Source organism: Drosophila kikkawai, chromosome 2L, assembly GCF_030179895.1.
Source record: "Drosophila kikkawai strain 14028-0561.14 chromosome 2L, DkikHiC1v2, whole genome shotgun sequence".
In the NCBI taxonomy this organism is placed as follows: domain Eukaryota; kingdom Metazoa; phylum Arthropoda; class Insecta; order Diptera; family Drosophilidae; genus Drosophila; species Drosophila kikkawai.
Window position 1 is genome coordinate 22,834,555 of NC_091728.1, and position 21,473 is coordinate 22,856,027.

Genomic DNA, 21,473 nt, shown 5'->3' on the forward strand with positions numbered 1-21,473 from the left:
ATATCAAAGCTTTTAAGCTTTTTGCGATAACAAAACCTTTCATAAGGAATAGTCATACATGGAACTTTTCCAGTAACAATTAAGCAACGAAACGGATAGCATTGAATAGTGCAATTTTCTTCGACACAAACGAGACTACAATAATAGTATTACAGTCATGGATTGCGGAGGAGTATTTGTGAAATATGTGCTATTCATATTCAATATACTATTTGTGGTAAGAAAAGTTTCCCCAGAGATTCAAAGTTCTTAGTCACACTTGCATCTTGAAGAGGTTTGCAAAAATAACCCTTGGCTTGGGCGTTATCTTATCGGCAAAGCAAAGACAAATTAAATCTTCAGGCTCAAGACACCGCCCTGGATACTGACTGCTCTTTCAAAAGTTATCTTATCGAAAAGTACAGGGAAAATTGGGTAAACGTAAAATTCTTTAAATAAATCATCGCATGCCAATGCCGAACGTAATTACGGTTAATGAGCCAAAACAGTTGTCGGAAAACGCAGTGTTCCCAGTGGAGATAACAGCATGACTAATAAGTACGATCGTATATGTATAGTACCGGAGCCATCCCAATTACAGATCTGAAAATTACAAAGCCTTTGTGATGAAATATTCTGAAAAATATCGTTGCTATGCAGTATGAATTTATCTAATAAGTATATCGATTTAAGGGCTTAGAAAAACTTATGTAATATCTGAAGTTGATAAGTGATATATGTATCTTCTAGATACAAAACAAAATATCGCTGAGTCGCCAGTCTGTAATAACCGTTGCTTTAAACTGATTTACACCCTTACTGAAGTATTGAATAGTGGTGAATTTACGAGATGTTTTTTTGTTACAATTAGAGTTTAGCTTAAAATTTATACCCAGCTTAAACAATATTTATGTAACCGGCAGAACGCATGTTCTTGATGAGCATTAAGGTTAAGCTTAGGGGTCTTAATTTAAAAAGAAAGTAATTAGATATACTACAAAGTAAATATAAAAAAAATTTCTACCCTTTTCTCTATCTTGTTCACACTCTCCTTAGATGGTTAGTTGAATCTTGAACTGTGAATGGGAAGAAGGACGTTTCCAAATCAAAAATAAATTTTTTCCTTGCTTTTATGTTTATTTTTTGTTTTGAAAATATATATTTTTTTAAAGTCGATTGAGTAATCGTTTTGTAGAAATTACCGTTGTGTTCCAAACTCTTCTGTATCTATTTTTTTATTATTATTAAATATTCTATTTTGTAATTTATTGTAGAATGCACTTAAGCGCCTTAAGTATAGACTTGTTATTATCGCAATAGTCACATAGTTGTGGATCTTTTTTTTTTAAGTCTAGTATGAGTGTACTTATCATGGGTGCGGGCGGTTGTTATTTAGTCCGATTTCAATTTAACTTGAATCACCTTCGCTATGACTGTTATCAAAACCTTTGACTAAGTGAAAACATTCGTGGTTTCCCCTTGCAGATATGCGGCATTTTGCTCATCACGTTCGGCTCCATTATGGTGTCGTCCATTAAGGACTTTTCCAAGTTCGATGAAACCTTTACGGCCAACAGTGTGGCCATCATCATCTTGGTCCTGGGATGCCTCATCTTCTTGGTGGCCTTCATGGGCTGCTGCGGAGCCATTCGCGAGAATGCCTGCTGCCTCACCACGGTGCGTTGATGGTTCTTGTTGCATTCTGGAATCTGTTTCATATATTTTTCTCTTCTTATCAGTACTCCGTTGTCATGCTGGTGTTGCTGATCAGCCAGCTGGCCCTGATCATATATGTGTGGATTGATCATGTGCAGATACAGACGTCCCTGGAGAAGATTGTCCAGACCATTTGGGATCAGCGCAAAACGGACTCCTTACTTTTGGACACTATGCAGCGATCCGTTAGTATCTTTCATAAAATGTTTCAAATTCACTTAAAATTTATTAAAGCTGTTAAAATCAATTGGTTAATTAAATATTTTATATATATTTTAGTTCAAGTGCTGCGGCCTGCACGGATTCGCTGACTACGGCATTTCGTACCCCGCCTCCTGCTGCGACTCTCCCTCGAATGGCAGCTGCGGAATCACCCAGGTGGCGACCCGACCCAGTTGCCTGAGTTCCGTTGATTCCTTCTGGAATACCAACGTGAATATCATTAAGTACGCTGGCCTGGGTGTGACCGTCGTTGAGGTAATGTAACTGTGATGAAAGACTCTATAATTTCCAAACTAACTATTATTTATATTCTCAGCTTGTGGCCTTTATTTTCGCCTGCTGCCTGGCCAATCAGACGCGCAACTCTCAGAGACGCCAGAACTACTAAGCATCAAACAACAAGCATTAATTAACTAAGTATTAAGACTAATTCCCGACCTCAAGGAGGAAAGCCAGTAAATATTTTATCCAATAAAGGCATACCTGCTAGAAAACGCAACGAGTAATTTCACTACGATTTATATTTATTAAATGTGCGATGACCATTTGTTTAATAAAAGTACATTTCCACTAACTTGCTTTATGAAGCTGTTTATCCTGTTTAGCTGTTATCCTTTTTTTTAATAGTAAGAATACAATTACAAACGGCTCACATTTTAGCTCGAAATTAAGAAGTTTTGCGCACATTAGGGATGTTTGTCTTCATTTGGTTAATATAATTTTACTTTACATCTTATATATTAAAGAATTAAAAGGCCATTTTGAGCTTATACTTTTGTTGTTTAATAATAAAAGAAAAATTCAAAAAACGGAAACGGAAATAAACGCACAAAATAAGACAATTATTAGTATTTATACAAATTAGAAGGCTGAATTTACCCTTCATTTAAAATTCGATTATTATTTTATCGATTAAAAATTATAAAGTCGAAAAATTGGCAATTGTACTTCAAAAACAAAGGGATATTTATTCCTGTAAAATTGTTAATTTTCCCATAAGCACAGGTGAGACTTCCTTACGTAGTGATAACTTTACGTTTTTTGATTACGTTCTTGCTTAGAGCTGTTTTCCACCTTTTTGCATCAAAGTTATCTCCCTTTTTCATATCAGAGTTGTTTTCCGCCAATTTGAAGCTTTAAGTTATCTATTTTCTTTCTTTGTTGGAGATGGAAATAACGATGAATACTTCAAAAATTCAATTTTTAGAAACATTAAATTTTTTTGAGAATATTGAAGTTTTTACAATATCACCCGGTATATAAAAATTATCCGTAAATATATCCATTCATTTGAATTTACCAAATTGATTTTCATGCTATTTTGGCTTGGTTGAGATATTTGAAAAAAACTGTATTATAAAAAAATACAATACAAACCTTATTCTTAGTTGGTGTAGGAAGCCCAAAAAAAGAAAAATATATATATGTATATATGATTCGCCACTAAAAAATGTATCAATAAATAAGTATATTAGAAACACCAATTTTTTTGATTAATGTTTTCAAATTGTAAAAAGGGTTTTGGAAATTGTCAAAAATTAAAAAATCCAATTCCAAACCTTATCCAACTGCTGGGTATCACAAAGTTTCAGTTCAATTTCTTGCATACATTTATTTTGATATCGATAGTATATCGTAATATCGATAATACCGTCAACGTTTTTGCACCTCTAGCCTTTTTAAAAAACATCGATACTATCGATAGTGACATCGATGTCTTGCCAGCACTACTGGGCACAGCTACTGTTAAAACACTCTCAATTTGGGAATTCCATAAGCAAACCCCTGTTAAGCTCTCATTAACAGAAAATGCTGTTACAACTCTGTTACTCTCATCTGTGACCGGGGTTGTAGTATCAGGTGTGGTTCGAGTGTCAGATGTGGATTTTTTAGGAAGATTTCACTTTTGAGATTTTTAGGACTGGCCACTGCGAACTTGGATTAAGCACTAAATTTGTAACTGTAAGCTCGAACTGACGCGCCGTCGGAATTCAATTTGGAAATATTAAAAGCAAAGGTAATTATGCGTGCCCGGCCGAGTGGCAAGTTGTTGGTTTTTCGGATTGAATAACTCGCCCTGTTATCCGCGAAGTGCGTCTCAGTGAAAATGCTGGACTGTCTTATCCACGAAAAAAAAAAACAAAAGAGATGAGCAGATGCTGCATGCCGAAAAGTGGTTGAAAGAGAATGGGAAGGCCCGAAAACAAAAGACTGCGTAGTACGGCTGAAGTGTGGGAAATAGCGAGAAAAACGGAAGAAAATTGAATGAGACGCTGCTGCTCCTGCTGCTGCAGCGGAGGGCAGTGAACTTTCCCTATTTTCAGACTCGCCTGTTATTGTTGTTGGGAAATGTAGCATTCCTTTGTGTTTTTCCGTTCGCCTTTGTTGTTGCCTTGGCGACGCCTTCTGAGGAAGGCAAAGCAAACGAGGCGATAGATGCGGATGCTTGCAAGCCCTTATCGCCGCCATTCTTTATTGGAATTGCAATGCTCCCATGTTGCAAGTGTATAAGGTTGAGGACGATTAAGATTTCCAGATCTCAGCTCTCAAAGAGAAAGGCGTTAGTCCTCAAATAAGAGACCACCTTATATGCTTGCATCATGAGTGCTTCCTTCTGATCCATCTCTCTCTGTCTATCCTTGTATTTCCTGGAATTAAACTTAATTGCAATTGCCAACTGGATTGATTGATTCACTTATTCAATCTTTTTCCGTTACAGTGAAAACCAATCATCATGGACTGCGGCACTTCTCTGGTCAAATACATCCTCTTCATATTCAACACCATTGTGTCGGTGAGTATTTACAAAATAGACCCGGTTTATAGCCAACCGCATCGAAATCGAAACCCAAACCGGTTTGAGAGAGTTGCGTGAAAGCCGAATTGGTACCAATATGTTACGAAAGTGCTGTCGAAACGCAATCCGATAAATTCGGTAATATGCAATATGCATATTGAACAGGGAGAAACCCGATAAGGCTGACGATTTCCAGAACAGAGCAATGCCATTGAGAACTTGAGCTTGAGAACCCGCCTGCTGTTGGCCTGTTGTCTCAGCTCGGTGATGTCATCGCCTTACGGCTCGTTCAGCTTCCACTTCAACTGGATTTCTCGCCAACGAGGCAAGTTCTCACTGTTTCGAGGAGCTCACCCTTATTTTTGCGAGTCTTATTATTTGCTCAAATACGAGGAGTTTACAAAACCAGAAATTATATGATGGCTCAGGCAAATATCATGTTTCGAGCAAATTCGCAATATGAAAAACAATCACAAAAAGTGTCAATGAAGCACATTGCCAAAACGATAAGCTCCAAGGCTTTTAATTTCATAAAGAATATTAAATAACATATGGATATATAAATTTATATAAATGGAGGAGATTAATCTTCCAGTTCATACAACTTACCAAACCCTTACTAAATACACAATTTTTAAATAATAATTTAATTCTAGAGTGAATGCAATGTTTTTTGGTTAAAGATATATTTTAAAGTAGTAATTTATTCTTTAAATCACATATTTTAATTTTAAAAATTCATAAACCAAAAAGGTATATCAAATACATCTACTATTCTATAGTTTTATGTTCCATATGTAGTAAATACAAACCTAAAACCAGTTTTTTACCAAAGAATATATGTAGAAATGTTATGAATTTGTGTTTGTGTGGGCTTTTGTAGATCGTTTGATGGCGTTCTCTGGCATCATTAAAGCCATTTAATTGACGTTTTGTTTTAGAGAGATCTTGTTTTTAATGGCGAATCATTCGTTATTCATTTTATATAATAAAAGTTTATCTCACGAACACCCACAGACATGCATGTACATATTTACTTTGTCCGGTGAAAATCGTAAATAAACCGATTTAAAGTAAATTTCAGGCAAATAATTATAAATTCATTGTTAGCGTTGAGTTGTTAAAAATACTTAATACACGTATGTATATGCAGCTGAAAACGAACGCTTTGTGAGTCACACAAAAACAAACACTTGCGGCCAAAAGGATCATTAAGAGTGCAATCTGTGGAATTTCAAATTGTTTTTAGATGACTCCTTAAAATAAGGGTTTCAATTTGCAATTTCAAGCCAACTTAATGTAGTAATTATGTTTTTTATTAATTGTGCTCAAGCACCTCATCCGTTTGTGTTTAATTTCCGAGATTTTCTCGGTTAATTTCAGACATTTACGCTTTTGTTTTGGCCGCAGCTGTAGACACACATATTAATACCTGCACATAAGTAGGTAAATGGCCAGAAAAGCTCAACAGAAGAAACGAAAACAAAAACTTGTTGCTCTAGAGACGCGCGATACAGCAAAAACAACAATGAACGAACGTCTGACTGGTGGAGTTTTGTAGTTTACACAGTCCACATTTACACGTGCACGGGGAGGAGGTGGATGGAGAGGAGGGGTCCGTCTGTGTATATGTGTGTGTGAGGTAGATATTTATCTGGTGTGCTTGAGTACATAACACACTTGACAGTCAAGCCAAATAAATTAACAAGCCGCCTTTCAGAGCTCGCCGAACACCTATACTATTGTACTATATCCAAAAGCAAAAAAGCTGCCGCAACGCTCGAGAAAACAGCAGCAACCACTACAAAGGCAGCACAGCATTTCGCAATTTAACAACAACACAAAAAAAGGGGGAAAAACAAGTGGAACATACTGAGAATAAATCATACTTAAATTTTGAAAAGAAAAAATGTGTCAGATAGGAGTTGAAGTAGTCCAAACCGTTTGATCTCATGTCATCCCGTTTAATTGTAAATGTCCCATGCAGCTTAAAATACTCCATCGTTCGCTATTGCTTGTACATTTCATGCAAAGCGTAACAGAGAGAATAAAATGGATCACAAAAGATAAAAACAAACATTCTAAAGAGAGTGAAACTTAGCTAATTTTCTATTTCCTATATTATTAGTTACGGGGAATTCCTCTTACGAATTCTGGTTTATAAATAGACGCACGTTCATCATTTTCAACCTAATGCACCCGACAATATCTATTGTTCAAGATCTAATTTGTTGAGTGTATCTGACAATGACAGTGCCGGCTATTGAGTCATGTGTGTGTGTGTTTCTGTAGTTTAAACTACAATTGTATTCTCATAGTTTCAAGTTTTTTTATTTTCCACACGTCCGTGTAATGGGGGTTAGAACCAAAAGCACGGATTTGTTGGCATGGTTAACGACAAAACCTGAATCACTATTATTTTCGCTACTCAAAGGGCGTGCAGTGTCGCCCATGAGCGTAAGGCCACGGAGTAATGAGTGACCTGCATTGAGAGTTGTTCGATAGCAATTTCCTGTGGGGTGAGTCACAGAGCAAATAACTTCAGAAGCAAATATTTGCGTATCCGGTTAGCTAAAGCCAAACTCAATATTGATTGAATTGCAGTGCGATGTATCATTGCTAATAACTCTACATGTATTTAGCGGGGATTTTGAGGATACATTGCAAAGCAGAAACATCTAGAACGGAGAAAACCTTGTTCGCTTTCGATTGCCCCCCTTTTTCTGGCACTGTAAGTCGACTTGACAGATGCCGATGGCATGACTCCGACAATTAAAGTGTTAATTGTTATCTCTCAATCACACATGCTGGGCACGCATACGTCCTGTTGCACACTGCGTAACTGTGCTCCGTACTCCCCATTCCGGCAAACTAGTATCTTTCTCCGGCTATCTGTGTCACTTGTCGCTTTGAAGATACAGCTAAACGACAAACAAGGCAATTCCCTGTTTAGGGTGTGGTCCGTAACGTTAATAAATACTCGTATATATCTATCTTTTTATGGCACTAAGCTAACTTTTCAGCTATTTGTGTTCCCATCAAGGGTTGCTTTGCTCTTCTCTGCTTATGATCTCAGACCCTTGTCCAGGACTTGCTGGCATTTGCGAAAACAATTTGCATTCCAATTTCATTTCGGCGTGACGTCATTGAAGCTGTCGTTGACAGTTTTATGTGGAATGTGGCCGACAACACAGCATTGTCTTGGCCATATTAATGTGGATTGTGTAATGTCCTCGTTAACGTTAGCGAAAACGGGGCTAGGACGAGTAAAAGTTGGAGAGGAAAAGCAGCCGGCTGCAAACAGGTTCAACAACAAAAACTGTTGTTTTTCCCCTTTTTTTTGTTTTGTATTTATGCATCATTCTGTTTATTAGTGTAGATAAAGTGGAGCAATTAGCAGAGCGACGGGGATTTTGCTTTCTTTTGTTTGGATTTTTGAATATTTTTGGGTCAATTCTGACATGGAATCAAAGCCAGCTGCAGAGGCGGCAGCCACCGCCCACGAAAGTATTTGGAGCTCTTCGCTCTTTAGCTCTTCAGCTCTCTAAATCTGTGGAATTGAGGCAAAGCCCGCACACCAGCAGCACGAACATGTGCGCATAATGAAATCAAGTAAATTCAATTAATGGCCTGGCGGGCAATTGTGCCTGCAAGTCAGGCAGTCAGGCAGGCAGGCACACTGAAGATCAAAGTTGATTTGCATTGTCTGGGCTGACGAACCTCACCATAAAATCCCCCGAATGGCACTGCACTCTAGAGGCGAGACCTCGCCGAGATTCATACGGCATTGTCATGTGCGAATGTCATGGGATGATGACGGCTCCCAGCTGCCTGCCACTGCCCTTGTCTTGGCTTAGCCGCCTCTGCCTTATCTAATCAGATCGCAGTACGGAGGCCTGCAGATACTCTTGGACCACCACTAGCGGTGCTGGCTAACTAGATGGAATTACGTAATGCTCACTTACTCTAATTATTACCAACCATCTGCCGCTGATGGCGTGCCTGGGCATGGCTTCGAATCCCAGAGGTCAGATCCCGGGCTCAACAGTAATTAAGTCTTTTTAGCATGGTAATTGCGAGCGGTCTTGTACTCTGCCACTTTCAATTAAACTAAATGGGAGCGAGCTGATTAATTTGAACTATATTTAGAGTCATGCCGTTGTAAATGCAACTTTAGCTGCCATTTATAGAAATTCAATTCGGGAAAATGGCACTGAAATAGCAGTGCGACAGAGGAACAACTTCAAAACGTTTTTTTGGACATATTTCTTTTTGCAAGCTGATCTATTGCACATTGTTTTTGTAAAATGGAACATAAAGATAAGAATCGAGAAAAAATTCCGTTAGATTTGCTCTATTTTTATGTTTTATTGATATTTTTTCACATATGCAGCTCGTTTTGGCCGATCACTGAAATAGCAGTATTTAATTTTCTTTCGCAAAAAGTGCCGAAATTTCATTTAATTTGGTAAAAAATGAGTTTAATTACGGTCGTTATTATAGTTTATACTATAATACACCTTTACAACGCAAAAAAAATTATTTTCGTGGGCGCAGGACCTCACTGCTCCATGAGAGAAAGGTATCAGATTACTTAGCCTAGAAAGAAGGGCAAAACATGTAAAGAGTCTCCAAATCTTTCAAATTGTTCTTTTAAAATAGTTTATAAGTCATGTAATATGAACCGAACCCAAAAAACCGAGGTACGATTCGCAAAACCACAATTGTACAGGCTCGACGCGTACTTCGCTTCAGCAAAGCTCGTCCTTTTGCATCCTCTAGGGATATATGAGCGGGAATTGGCATGGGATTCAGTCATGGGACCATTCGCCGGGGACTTATTGAATAAATTTTAGATTCGCGAAGTCCATGGAAAATGTCACTGCTTGGTTAAAGGCATATCAAGGCCAGATTGGAGTTCACCAATAGCCTATAGCTATTCAAATGGGGTAATATCCTTTGGACAAATGACTCCAAACTGGTTTTATTTGGTGGAATAGGACAAGACAATATGTCCGTCGACCTCCAAATACATAGTACCCCGCAAACCATACGCTGAAGACAGTAAAACACGGTGGCCTAAAAATCATGGTATGGGTATACTTTTCATACAACGTTGAAGGTCTCGTATATATTATCTGTGGGATCAAAGACCATTATGTTTATGTCTAAATATTAAAAACTGTCTTGCAGCCGTATCCTGAGGAAAATATGCCATTAATTTGGACATTTCAGCAGTACAGTGACCCTAATCATACCATCAAGGTGGCCAAGGAGTGGGTTCTTAATGAAAAAGTGGATGCAATGCCATGGCCTGCACAGTCCCCGGATATAAATCCGATCGAAAACTTTTGGGGGACATCAAGGGCTACGTATTAAAGAAGTTTCCGACTTCTAAGCCACAGCTTTGGCGATTTGTGCAGGAGGAATGAGACCATAATCCCCTCAAGCGTTGCTAAGACTTGGTGGACTCCTTGCCACCCAGGTATGAGGCTATAATAGCTTCTAAAGGCTATTTAACAAGATATTAGATCATAGTCAATTAGAATTTAAGAAGAAATAGATTTTTTATACGATATTTTTAAATTTATGAAGAATTTTAGTTTTTCACTGCTATTTCAATGATCGGCATAATATAGACCTTTTTTGTTGTTATTAGCTATATCTTCTAAATGGCTTATGTTACCTAAATTAAATGATTGTGGTATTGTTAATAATTAAATACACTAAGCCCTTATGAAAAAAAATTTTATGAAAATAGTGTTTGTAACAGTATTTTCCAATCTTAAACGTGCAGGTCGTGGGGCACTGCTATTTCAGTGAACACAGCTGTATGTATGTTTACGGGAAATTTTGTTTTCTGTAATGGTAAATTTTTATCGAGTAAGATGATTAATAACATTTGAAAGTGAAAATCGATTTTACTAAATCTTATTGACCATTTCCAAGTTATTACTATCTAAACCCAGTACTAGAGCTGCGAAAAAGGTCATATTGACATCGATTCTTTCTATTTTGATCGGTTTATCGATTTGGTTTTGACGTATCGATAACCTAAAACTCGTTTTTATCAGCAAATAAAAAAACGGATAAAAAGGACATGTGTGTACATTTTTGGTGTTTCAATAATGTTGCTTCACAAGTTTCGAGCAACATTGCATGTTGTACAACATGTTCCTAGCAACATTGGATGTTGCAAAACATGTTCCTATCAACATTATTACTTTCAGCTGCCTTCAGCTGTGTTCAATTTAAATATTTTATAAATTTAAGCTTAATTAGACAAATTATCAGCTTTACATACCGTCAACTTTCATGCACTCTAGATATATCAAAATCTTTCTCTAACCACATGTGTTATTATACCCTTTCTTTCCGCAGGTCATCGGCATTTTAGGCATTGTCTATGGAGTGCTGATCTTGAAAAGCATCGGAACGATTGAGGTTAATGGACAGGTGGGCTTCCCCCCACAGGCCCTTATGCCGATCGTACTGATTAGCGTGGGGTCTATTGTGGTATTCATCTCGTTCCTGGGCTGTTGCGGCGCCATTCGCGAATCTGTCTGCATGACCATGAGCTATGCCGTTTTCCTGCTGATCCTGCTGATCCTGCAGCTGACGCTGGTTGTTTTGCTGTTCACCAACAAGGACAAATTCGACTCGGCCATGGGCGATGTCATTGACAAGGCCTGGGAGTCGGACCAGGGCCGTGGAGGTGTTTTCGATGCCATCCAGAAATCGGTACGTGATGGTTAGCGAGTAAAAGTGTGATGTATACTAACGGAAACTTTTCAATGCTTTAGCTGCACTGCTGTGGCCGTGATTCCGCCGCTGACTATCTAACGAGCGGACAAACCCTTCCCGCAAGCTGCTGCGATGGTTCCTGCCTGAACCCGCTCAACATCTATGGAGGATGCCGCGGCAAGTTCGTCGAAACAATGTCCGTCAGCACTGACAAGGCCAAGTACGTGGCCATCGGCCTGATTGGAGTTGAGGTGAGAATTGACAACACTTAAAAATGCTTTATGGAGTTGATTTATTAACCGAAATACATTTTCAGCTTATCGGTTTCATCTTTGCCTGTTGCCTGGCCAACAATGTTCGCAACTATAAGCGCCGGAACGCCTACTAAGGGCAACGTGCACTCATTTACCACACGACAGAGGGACACACTTGCACACATTCTCATCACATTTTACCGTCGTTGAACGCACTAAAAAGGAGTAAACATTAATAATTTCAAGGAACCATTTGGTTTGTTATTCGTCCAAAAAGAAATGAAGTAAAACACGTAGTTTAAGGCGATATGAAACGCTTACAATTTTTTACATCCTATGTATTATTGAGATAATTCGAGTTTTACCAACCGAACGAGCTAACAAAGCCCTTTCCAAAGCCTTTGTACAAACCCTTAAAATTGTTAAACAGAAAGCCCAGAAAAATAACTTAATGAACGTTAATAATAATGCTACTTTTTTGTTTACAAAAAATCCCTAGCATATATAATCTATAAACTGTTGAAAAGCCCAAACGAAACGAAATATAAATTTATAATAAACATATATACCCGTATGTATGTAACATGTTCATTCTATTCATACTTGTAAAGTAGAATCTCCAGATCAGATTTACATTTTGGTTAATGCGTCAAATAAACTGCGAATTTGAACTGCATACAAACATTTATGAATAAAGCATTTACTATGTATTTATATACCACTTTCCTGGTGTTTGTGTAATTGTCAAGGGACGGTTTCCGGACTTCAACCCTATAATCTTTGCTCTTGCATCAGGTTTTGTATTTGTTGTGTCCTTTGTCGCCATGGCAGCAACCCAATGACCTCACTGGGTGACTTGTGAGGACTGGATGGATGCATGCACACAATTACAATACAAAACCCAAGTTGGCGGGACTCTGGGGCAGGTTTTAATTTAATTTATTGCAATTATATTTGACTGGCGATAATTGTCATTGTCCTGTCATTATAGAGGACTTTTTAATTTTGTCATGAAGGTTACATTTTCGACAGCTTATAATCGGATCGTTTGCGAGCCTTTGATGGTATCTTTGGAGAGGAAACTTTAATATAATTATAAGATTATCGCAAATGGACTTCTCTGATTCCTTTTACGAACATTTATACCTGTTCTTTGCTATGTCCAATGGTGGCTATTAATAACAATCAATCTATATATTCGCTTGAATTGTGCTCCTTTTGGATCCTACATGAAGAATAGAAAACTTTTACCACATGGAAAACTATAAACTACTTTCAAACACCGGGAGAAAACTTAATTTATATCCATGCTGAATGCCTAATTTTGGTTAAATGGTGTTGCCAATTACGCTAAAAGACAGGTAATTGTGGAAATAGTTTATTCCTAATGACCACTACTGAAATGAATTTTTTTTACCATGAAGTTAAAATGTAACTTATCTACCAACCGAGCCAGTTTAGATAGTTTTCACGCGAGTTTCAATCATGATGTCGAGCTTTTTCAACTGGCTGGGACTATTCTTTTCTATGTTGTTCACATGGCTTTTATTTTTGGAATATTTGCCTTGCGTGGCGCATTGCATAGAGTTTGGTAAGCTTGTTTTTAAAAACCTAAAGAAACAGTAAAAAAAATGTTCTTTAATTTGTTAAAGCTTCCTGGGAACAATGTGCAAAAACTTCGGTTGACGACATTTTGATGATGACTGCTTTATGCGGACTTAGCGGCTTTTTGTGGGTATCTGGAAATTACAGGGTTAGTTTTTCCAATTAAACTTTTGAAAAATGTATATAAATGTTTCTATTTTAGGAGTACCATATTCTTTACAATTGGCTAATTGTCACTGCTCAGCTAATTATGCCTACGTGCACTTATCTTATATATGCCAAAATTATAACTGGCGTCTGTATATCAAAACTGCACATAATCTGTTGTGGTAAATATATAATGGTATAAGGTAATAACCCAAAGAATTAACCTAACTGTATTCTCAGGTATTCTGGTGACTAGTTTTAGCTTGGTAATATTATATTTGCTGGAGAGCAAGAAGGTTATCAGGAATCCGTGGATCAACAAATTTTTTAAGGCTCTTACTGTACCAGATGGTAAGGTTTAATATTTACAGCGTATATTGCAGTATACTTATATTTTATAAATTGTATATTTTAATAATGTAAATAAACGCTTATTTGAACATAATAACTTTTTGCATTTGATATATAAGAAGAGTTATTTAACAAATCTAACAATCAAATGACCCCATCAAACCGAATTGATAGATAATTATGATAATTATGTTTCTTAATAACCGAACCCATATATAAAGGGTCTGCAAACTCACAGTGGTGATAGTCTATCGTTTTATTCGCGATTAGAAGCATTACTCCGAGAAACATAAAATTATGTGCAAGCCAATTTTGTGGGCCGTTACATGGATTTTATTTTTATTCTTCTCCATCTGTACATTTATTTTATCTAATCATTTTATAGTCTCATATTATTTCTCTGAGGAACCATTCAAAAATTCTACATTTCACTCTGAATCGTTGTATGGACTCGAAATGATGTCAGTTTTCTTGGCTGGAACAGGACTCTTCCTAATCTATCTTCAATTTAAAGTTGGTAAAATATGAAAAGCAAAAATTTCACTGACTTGTATTGTCATATGCAGGTGAAAATTCTACTCTGCTTGTGGATAATAGTTTTTGGACTTGTGGAAATCGAAATATTTGTCTTAATCCTCATAGAAGCAACCGAAAACGTAAATATCCTGTCGATCACACACGTTTTTCATACGGGTATGCAAATATGTAAACATGATGGGCTCATTGAAATTATTAATTGTTCTTAAATTTTAGGTTTTGTCATATACAGCTTGGTTTTGGTTTTCGGAAAATGCAGAAACTTGAAATACTGCTCCATTAAAGATTCTACTTGCCAAGTAGGACTGGAAGAGGAAAGACAATAAATAGTATATTAAGTAGTAAATTAAACTCCTTGATAAACTTTATTTATCCAAATAGTAAATAAATTAACTCCATAAACGAAACTCCATTTGAATACCTTGTCTTAGACAAAATTCAATAAATTATCACAATAAGGTAAGTAAGGGATTTTAGAGACTGCTGAAGACCCTGAAATTAGCAGCAAAGTTTTTTTTATTGTCTCAAATTCGTTAAGCAATAAATATATTTAAAAACATCAATCCACGAAAAACAACTCTAAACAAGATGATTATTTTATTTAATAAATGTTACAGTTTTATTCAGAAAATAAATGCATAATTGATATGGATAACTTATTGAAAGAAGAGTTCTATAACAAACCTAATTTTTTGATTGCACACTAATGACTCCATCAACCCGAATTGATAGATAATTATGATTATTATGGAACTTAATAAAACCTAATTTATATATAAAGGATGTAGAATGGTCTGAAAACTCATCCTAGTGATATTCGAAGGTTTTATTCGCGATTAGAAGCATTACTTTGATAATCATAAAAATATGTGCAAGCTTATTTTCTGGGCCGTTACATGGATTACATATTTATCCATTTCCTTCACAATATTTGTCTATTCAACAGATTATATATCCTCATATTATTTCTCTGAGGTCCTATTTGAATATTCAGAAATCGACTCAGAAACGTTACCTAACCTGCAAGTTCTGTCAGTTGTCTTGGCTGGAACAGGACTTCTCTTAGTCTATCTGCAATTCAACGTTGGTAAAATATGAAAAGCAACAAAATCCATTCGCTAATACTGTCATCTACAGGTAAAAATTCTGCTCTCCTTGTGGATAATAGTGTTCGTTCTGGTAGAAATCGAACTATTTGTGGTAATCCTTCTTGATGCAGGCGGAAAATTTAATGTCCGGACAATTGTGCACGTTTTTCATGCAAGTATGCATATGAGCTAACATCATAAACTTATTCAAAATAATTAATCTTACTTATATTTTAGGTTTAGTTGTATACAGCGTGGTTTTGGTTATCAGAAAATGCAGAAACTTGAAATACTGCTCACTTAAAGATTCTACTTGCCAAGTAGGTCTGGAAGAGCAAAAACCATAAGGATTACCATATATTAAATAGCAAATGCAATATCTATATAAACTTAATTTTTCAAAAAGTAAAAAAAATTAACTATATAGCACTAAACTTCATTAAAATACCTTGTCTAAGCTTAAACAAAAAATATATTTTATGTATTAAATTTTAAAAATTTTCAGAAAATAGGTAAGTAAAGGATTTGAGAGACTGCTGAAGTCACTGCAATACCAAAGCTATTGTTTCAAATTAGTTAAGCAGTTAATATCAATCTAACTAAAACAACTTAACAAAATAAATGCTCAACTGATGTTAATAATTTATTAAATTAATATCTATGACGATCTCATTAACAAACTCTACAATTTTTTGATTGCACACTAATGCCTCCATCAAATCGAATTGATAGTAGTTAATTATGATAATTATGGAACTTAATAAAAACTAACTCATATATAAAGGATGCAGAAGGGTCTATAAACTGACAGTGGCGATAGTCGATGGTTTTATTTGCGATTCGATACATTTAAATATGTGCAAGCCAATGTTATGGGCCGTTACATGGTTTATATTTTTTTTCTTCGCCTACACAATATATTTAAATTCAACTGCTTATATATTCTCTTATTATTTTTCTGAGTTTCGATTTGAATATTCAGAAACGGTAACTAGCCTGGAAGTTGAGTCAGTTGTCTTGGCTGGAACAGGACTTCTCTTAATCTATCTGCAATTCAAAGTTGGTAAAGTATTAAGCAAAATTCAATTCACTAATACTGTAATCTATAGGTAAAATTTCTGCTGTGCTTGTGGATAATAGTGTTCGTTCTGGTAGAAATCGAAATATTTGTGGTAATCCTCCTTGATGCAGGCGGAAAATTTAATGTCCGGTCAACTGTGCACGTTTTTTATGCGGGTAGGCACATAAGCATGATGAAAATAGTCTTTTCAATTGTCCACTTTTGCCAAAAACAAAATAAGAACTTATCAACAGACAAGTAGAAGCTGTGGTTAAAAGCACCCAAATCTTCAGATTATCTGCTTGGCATTGTTCTTACTTTACATCTGAACTAGAACCCGTTGGGAATTCTAAGCGTCGCACAGTAGCGCCTCTCGAACAATTAGCGTTGCAAAAATCAAAAAAGTCATGTTCGCAAAAAAATTTTAACCATACTTATTCGACAGGAAATTTAACAAGGATTCAGAATCTGCAATAAAATCAATTTTAAGATTTTTTTTGTAGAAGTTATGAGCATTTAAAGTTGAACTTTGTTTCGTTTTTTGCATCATACAAAAAAAAATGTGTAAATTGGTCGACTTTCAGGTAATATAACAAAAAAACCATAAAACCAATGGTCATGGTTTTTACTTTAAATGATAGATACATTCATAAACTATTAAAGAACCTAAAAAAAACGACACTTTGGTTTGGGCTTCTACAGGTAAATCGCTACCTGCCAGGTGTCCATTTTTTTCACCTTTTTCTGCCTAAAGTAGTCTATATCTTTTGACGCCAATGCCGGCCACTGCAGTGCACAGTGCACTGACTACACTATGACTACAAGTTCCGTGGATCTTTCCTGGATCAGAATTAACTTTCATCGGCTGCGTCGAGCTGCGTCTGCGGAAATGCAACGCAAAAAACCAAAACAACTCAGGGTAAAATATACCAAAATACCGACACAATTTCATACATTTCAAGAAATATACTAACTGTAGCGCGTGGCGGTTACACTTCGAATTAAAAAAAATTTTTTTTTTTCAGTTTTCAAATTATTTTTATTTGAGCAAATACATAAAAATAAACATAAAAAATTAAATAAAAATTTTTGTTTAAAAATTGTTTTCATTGAAAAAAAATTTTTTTTCACTTTGATACCCTTTAAAAAGGCGTATTTGTGGGCGTGGTACTTCATGCAGTACATATATATATGTCGGAGATATCCGTTATTTAATTTAACCGTAGTCGAGCCAGCGAGTTCTGTTCGCCTGCGCAGTCAAATCGAATCTGTCATCACGCCACTTTTCCTGTGGCCCTTTCACCTTTTCTTACTTTTCACTCAGATGTCATTCCTAGACAATCTCAAGCTGTCTCTCTCATTCTCTCCTATTGTTGCGACAGACGAACAGACCTCACTCAGTAACACTCCTGTTACCGACTCAACTGTCATTGCGCCTGCGCGCCAGCGACACCTACAGGGCTACCAATACCTGAGCATGCCGAATAACTCTGTTGCCATAGCAACAAGCTTTCCAAATTTGCACTTAGCAACCAACTCGCCGACACGGCCATCCTGACAATTCACGCGTCCTCGCGTGACGTGTCTTCTAATAGCTCTAAACATAACTGTCATTTATCATTCTCTCTTTTTTCTCTCTTTGGTCTCAACTTAACATTTCATTTTATCTGTTTTATTCATGTCAAATAAGCTTTACTTTTATTTCTTCTCGCCACTTCATTCTCTTCTCGTACCAAATCTGTATCTTCTTTCTCTGCTCGTACCACAACTCTTACTCAACATCTCTTCATCAATTTATACAGGCTCTTGCTGCACACTTTGCAACGCTCACACGCACCTCTTGCGTCACGGTCTCTCTGGACCCTCACAGCCTTATAAATGATTCCACCAACGAGTGCCTCAGTCGGCGATCTCTCGCTTACACTTCTAGTGTCTTCAAATGTTAGTTTGGCAGGATAACCTTTCGAAACCATAGAGTACAAGCTCTTTTCGTATTTCAAAAGGCTCCGCTTCACATATTCTGACCATAGGAATAAAGTAGGCCCCGTTTCATGTGATCCGACACGGCCTTCCTGACAAATCACACGTCCTCGTGTGTTAACTTTAAATCACAGTATTCTAAAATTTCGGTACTCGTTACATTTTATTGTCAACAAACATTTCATTAATTTTCTAAACATAAGTATTGAGGAATTTAGACAAAATAAGCATCTTGGTTTCATGATAACATAACAAATTACATCTTCATTTTAATCACAATTTACAATTCAGACTTCTCTAATTACATAGCTTTATCAACTGGTGTATTTCCTTTTACACCCACATACTGACCCCCGCCATAACAATTCCTTCTGTTTTGGTGCGGTCTCCACTGACCCCCGCCATAACAATTCCTTCTGTTATGGTGCGGTCATTATATCCCCTCTTGGGATTCCAAGGCATCAACCGTGCCATCCATATCATCATTCCCCACATGGGAATCAGACGCATCTCCACTTGAGTCGTCTAAATCTTTAATCAACTTTAATCTTTAATCAATCAACGTCATTGCTTATTTTGTCTATTTGGCTATGCCCTCAAAAACTCATGCGCATACTTATAAAAGTTCGCTTACTTGACAGATATCTCAAAACATATCAGCCACCATCAAGCTTTTCTATAAACTCTGTTTGGTGCCGATCTTCATTTTCATTTTTCATCTTCATTTCTTTCTCCTTTCTCTCTCATTCTTAACATATTTTCCATTTTCATTTTTCATTTTAAATTAATCTTGCCTTATCAAAACTAGTGCTTTTCCGAACCAGCATAACGTAGCTTTAAATTTCTCTTTCTTTATACTTTTCTCTGTGTCATGTGGTGGTATCAAGCCCAAAGGGTGGGTCCGATTGGCATCTCTTAAGGGCTTGCATTGGTTGCACTACTAACTGTGCAGTTCGCCGCAAGTTGCACCCCGCCAAGAGCATCTTCCCATCACCTCTGCGGTCCTGGTATCCAGCCAGATGACTACTTTACAACTTTACACATGATACAATTTTCAACAATCTTTAAACTTAGTCATTTCCAACAATTCTGATAAATATTGCTGAGTCTATTTTTTCCAACCCAAACACATAACGGATTTATAACCTTGATTAATAACTATCCAACAAAATTTAAGGGACACTACTGGCAGATAACATTGCCTCACACCTCTCTGTATTCTTTAAAATCCCTCTTCGTAACTCAAGTTAATTTCAATTATTTGTAGTTGTTTATAAACTATACCAATAAATCCTGAAGTTGATCAGTCGGTCATTTGAGATTTCCATTCTAAGTTCAGACGTTTTTCTGTCAATTTATTTTTATTTATCGGAGTTAAATCAGTCATGTGAATTCTGGACACAAAAAGAATTCCACAATTGCCTTGCGCTTTCTCTTCCTCTACTCTATGATGCACTTCAGTTAATTTTTTTTTTGTTTAGAAATGATTACATCTGCAATAAGTATAGACTACAAACTCTCATCTGAGCAAACAATGCCAAAAATGTCAGAATAATTGCACGCCAACCAATATTTCCAATTCATACAAAGGCTACTTGGACTCCACAAGACACATAGTTCTACCAATATATCCACCAACATAAGGGTCTCCATTAATTAGGTGTATTAGCATTGGACCATATCCACAAGAGCTTATATCTGTTTCAAATTTGATCAGATGTTTCGAACCAACAAATAACGATTACAGGCTCATTTGTAATAATATTAAAAACGTTCGTTCCAATTTCTGAATATCGTCATTTCACTTAAAGATACTTGAAGCCGAAGAATCTGTCTCATGATCTGAGAAAATCGAGGCACACGTTTTTGAAAACAAGGCACCAATTCAATAAATGGTCTTACGACGGTCTCTTAATTGCACCGATTAAAAGGACGGACCTTTAACGTAAGGATTTTCTAGGAATTGGGTTTGATTTCTCCACCGCACACCTCATAGCTCAGATACTGCGTAGTAGGTTCAAGAAACCCACATTTGGTAACGTTAAATGGCAACCCTGGTACAGTCAACACATTTAATACAACCTTCAGCCTTCGGAAAGCCTTTTCTTCCGAGTTTGCCATGATTAACACGTCATCTATGTAAACTATCGCAAATAATCATGATAAATTCCAAACGCCTTAACAATTGCATGATGAAGGTAGAAGATGCACTCTTCAAACCAAACGGCACGGCAGACCAAACAGACGGCAACTCGTAATTTTAATTAATTATTTTTCAACAGAAACATTTTTCCTTCACAGGGTCTGACATAAGCGGCAAAGGCCACTGTCCGAAACCATTTTCGAATATTGCTTCCGATAGTCTAAGCACAACCTATCGTAGCACAGGGCTCGCCAATGGGAAGGCAGATGGGCAAACAACACTGCAATCAAACACATCTCTATTCCCATATTTTAGCCAATTTAGCTCCCAAATCAAAGAATAATTGGAAAGGGCTCACCCGATACTGTCACTGTTGAATCACACAAATCAACTCGCTTCTACATGCAGCTGCCGCTGCCGCTCGCAGCCGCTGATACCCATCTCGTGCACACAGATGCAATGTGACCACCGTTCTCACGCCTGAAGTGCGTCACTCCAGCTCTCCGCACTTCAGCCGCAGTTCCGCCAGTGTGCTGTTGTTGTTGTCTTCCATTCTTCCCCAAATTTTCTGGCCGACACTGATGACACTTGCAACCGTCCGGCTCAACACGCGACCAGTGCATTTGACTGCCTATCACGACTCCGGTGTCTCGCACCACGCGGCTGCGCAAGCCTTCGATGCGCCACTGAATTTAGTATCGACCGAAAATCACTTTATCAGAATGCCCGCGAGGCTATGGTGAATCCCACTTCTGATGTCGGAGATATCCGTTATTTAATTTAACCGTAGTCGAGCCAGCGAGTTCTGTTCGCCTGCGCAGTCAAATCGAATCTGTCATCACGCCACTTT

General features: G+C 37.0%; 3 protein-coding genes across 3 annotated transcripts; all 3 read left to right on the plus strand.

The window, feature by feature from the left end:
* Positions 1 to 75: 75 nt before the first annotated feature.
* Positions 76 to 2,491, plus strand: Tsp42Ed (Tetraspanin 42Ed). The gene is made up of 5 exons (XM_017175542.3): positions 76 to 217; positions 1,465 to 1,656; positions 1,719 to 1,880; positions 1,975 to 2,172; positions 2,234 to 2,491. The coding sequence occupies exons 1-5, from the start codon at positions 158 to 160 to the stop codon at positions 2,303 to 2,305; spliced, it is 684 nt and encodes a 227-aa protein (XP_017031031.1). The 5' UTR covers positions 76 to 157; the 3' UTR covers positions 2,306 to 2,491.
* A 1,349-nt stretch (positions 2,492 to 3,840) lies between these two features.
* Positions 3,841 to 12,433, plus strand: Tsp42Ee (Tetraspanin 42Ee). Its single transcript, XM_017175598.3, has 5 exons — positions 3,841 to 3,934; positions 4,637 to 4,711; positions 11,096 to 11,455; positions 11,518 to 11,709; positions 11,775 to 12,433. The coding sequence occupies exons 2-5, from the start codon at positions 4,652 to 4,654 to the stop codon at positions 11,844 to 11,846; spliced, it is 684 nt and encodes a 227-aa protein (XP_017031087.1). The 5' UTR covers positions 3,841 to 3,934; positions 4,637 to 4,651; the 3' UTR covers positions 11,847 to 12,433.
* A 306-nt stretch (positions 12,434 to 12,739) lies between these two features.
* Positions 12,740 to 13,826, plus strand: LOC108080697 (uncharacterized). The gene is made up of 5 exons (XM_017175535.2): positions 12,740 to 13,073; positions 13,137 to 13,303; positions 13,365 to 13,465; positions 13,520 to 13,646; positions 13,705 to 13,826. The coding sequence occupies exons 2-5, from the start codon at positions 13,198 to 13,200 to the stop codon at positions 13,824 to 13,826; spliced, it is 456 nt and encodes a 151-aa protein (XP_017031024.1). The 5' UTR covers positions 12,740 to 13,073; positions 13,137 to 13,197.
* The last annotated feature ends 7,647 nt before the right edge of the window (positions 13,827 to 21,473 follow it).

Bases quoted from the DNA above. Each gene is read 5' to 3' on its own strand.
- Tsp42Ed (XM_017175542.3), top strand. From the start codon at position 158: ATGGATTGCGGAGGAGTATTTGTGAAATATGTGCTATTCATATTCAAT. The intron at 218-1,464 runs GTAAGAAAAGTT...TTCCCCTTGCAG, and splicing joins TATTCAATATACTATTTGTG to ATATGCGGCATTTTGCTCAT. The intron at 1,657-1,718 runs GTGCGTTGATGG...TCTTCTTATCAG, and splicing joins ATGCCTGCTGCCTCACCACG to TACTCCGTTGTCATGCTGGT.
- Tsp42Ee (XM_017175598.3), top strand. From the start codon at position 4,652: ATGGACTGCGGCACTTCTCTGGTCAAATACATCCTCTTCATATTCAAC. The intron at 11,456-11,517 runs GTACGTGATGGT...TCAATGCTTTAG, and splicing joins TCGATGCCATCCAGAAATCG to CTGCACTGCTGTGGCCGTGA. The intron at 11,710-11,774 runs GTGAGAATTGAC...ATACATTTTCAG, and splicing joins TCGGCCTGATTGGAGTTGAG to CTTATCGGTTTCATCTTTGC.
- LOC108080697 (XM_017175535.2), top strand. From the start codon at position 13,198: ATGATGTCGAGCTTTTTCAACTGGCTGGGACTATTCTTTTCTATGTTG. The intron at 13,466-13,519 runs GTTAGTTTTTCC...TTTCTATTTTAG, and splicing joins GGGTATCTGGAAATTACAGG to GAGTACCATATTCTTTACAA. The intron at 13,647-13,704 runs GTAAATATATAA...CTGTATTCTCAG, and splicing joins ACTGCACATAATCTGTTGTG to GTATTCTGGTGACTAGTTTT.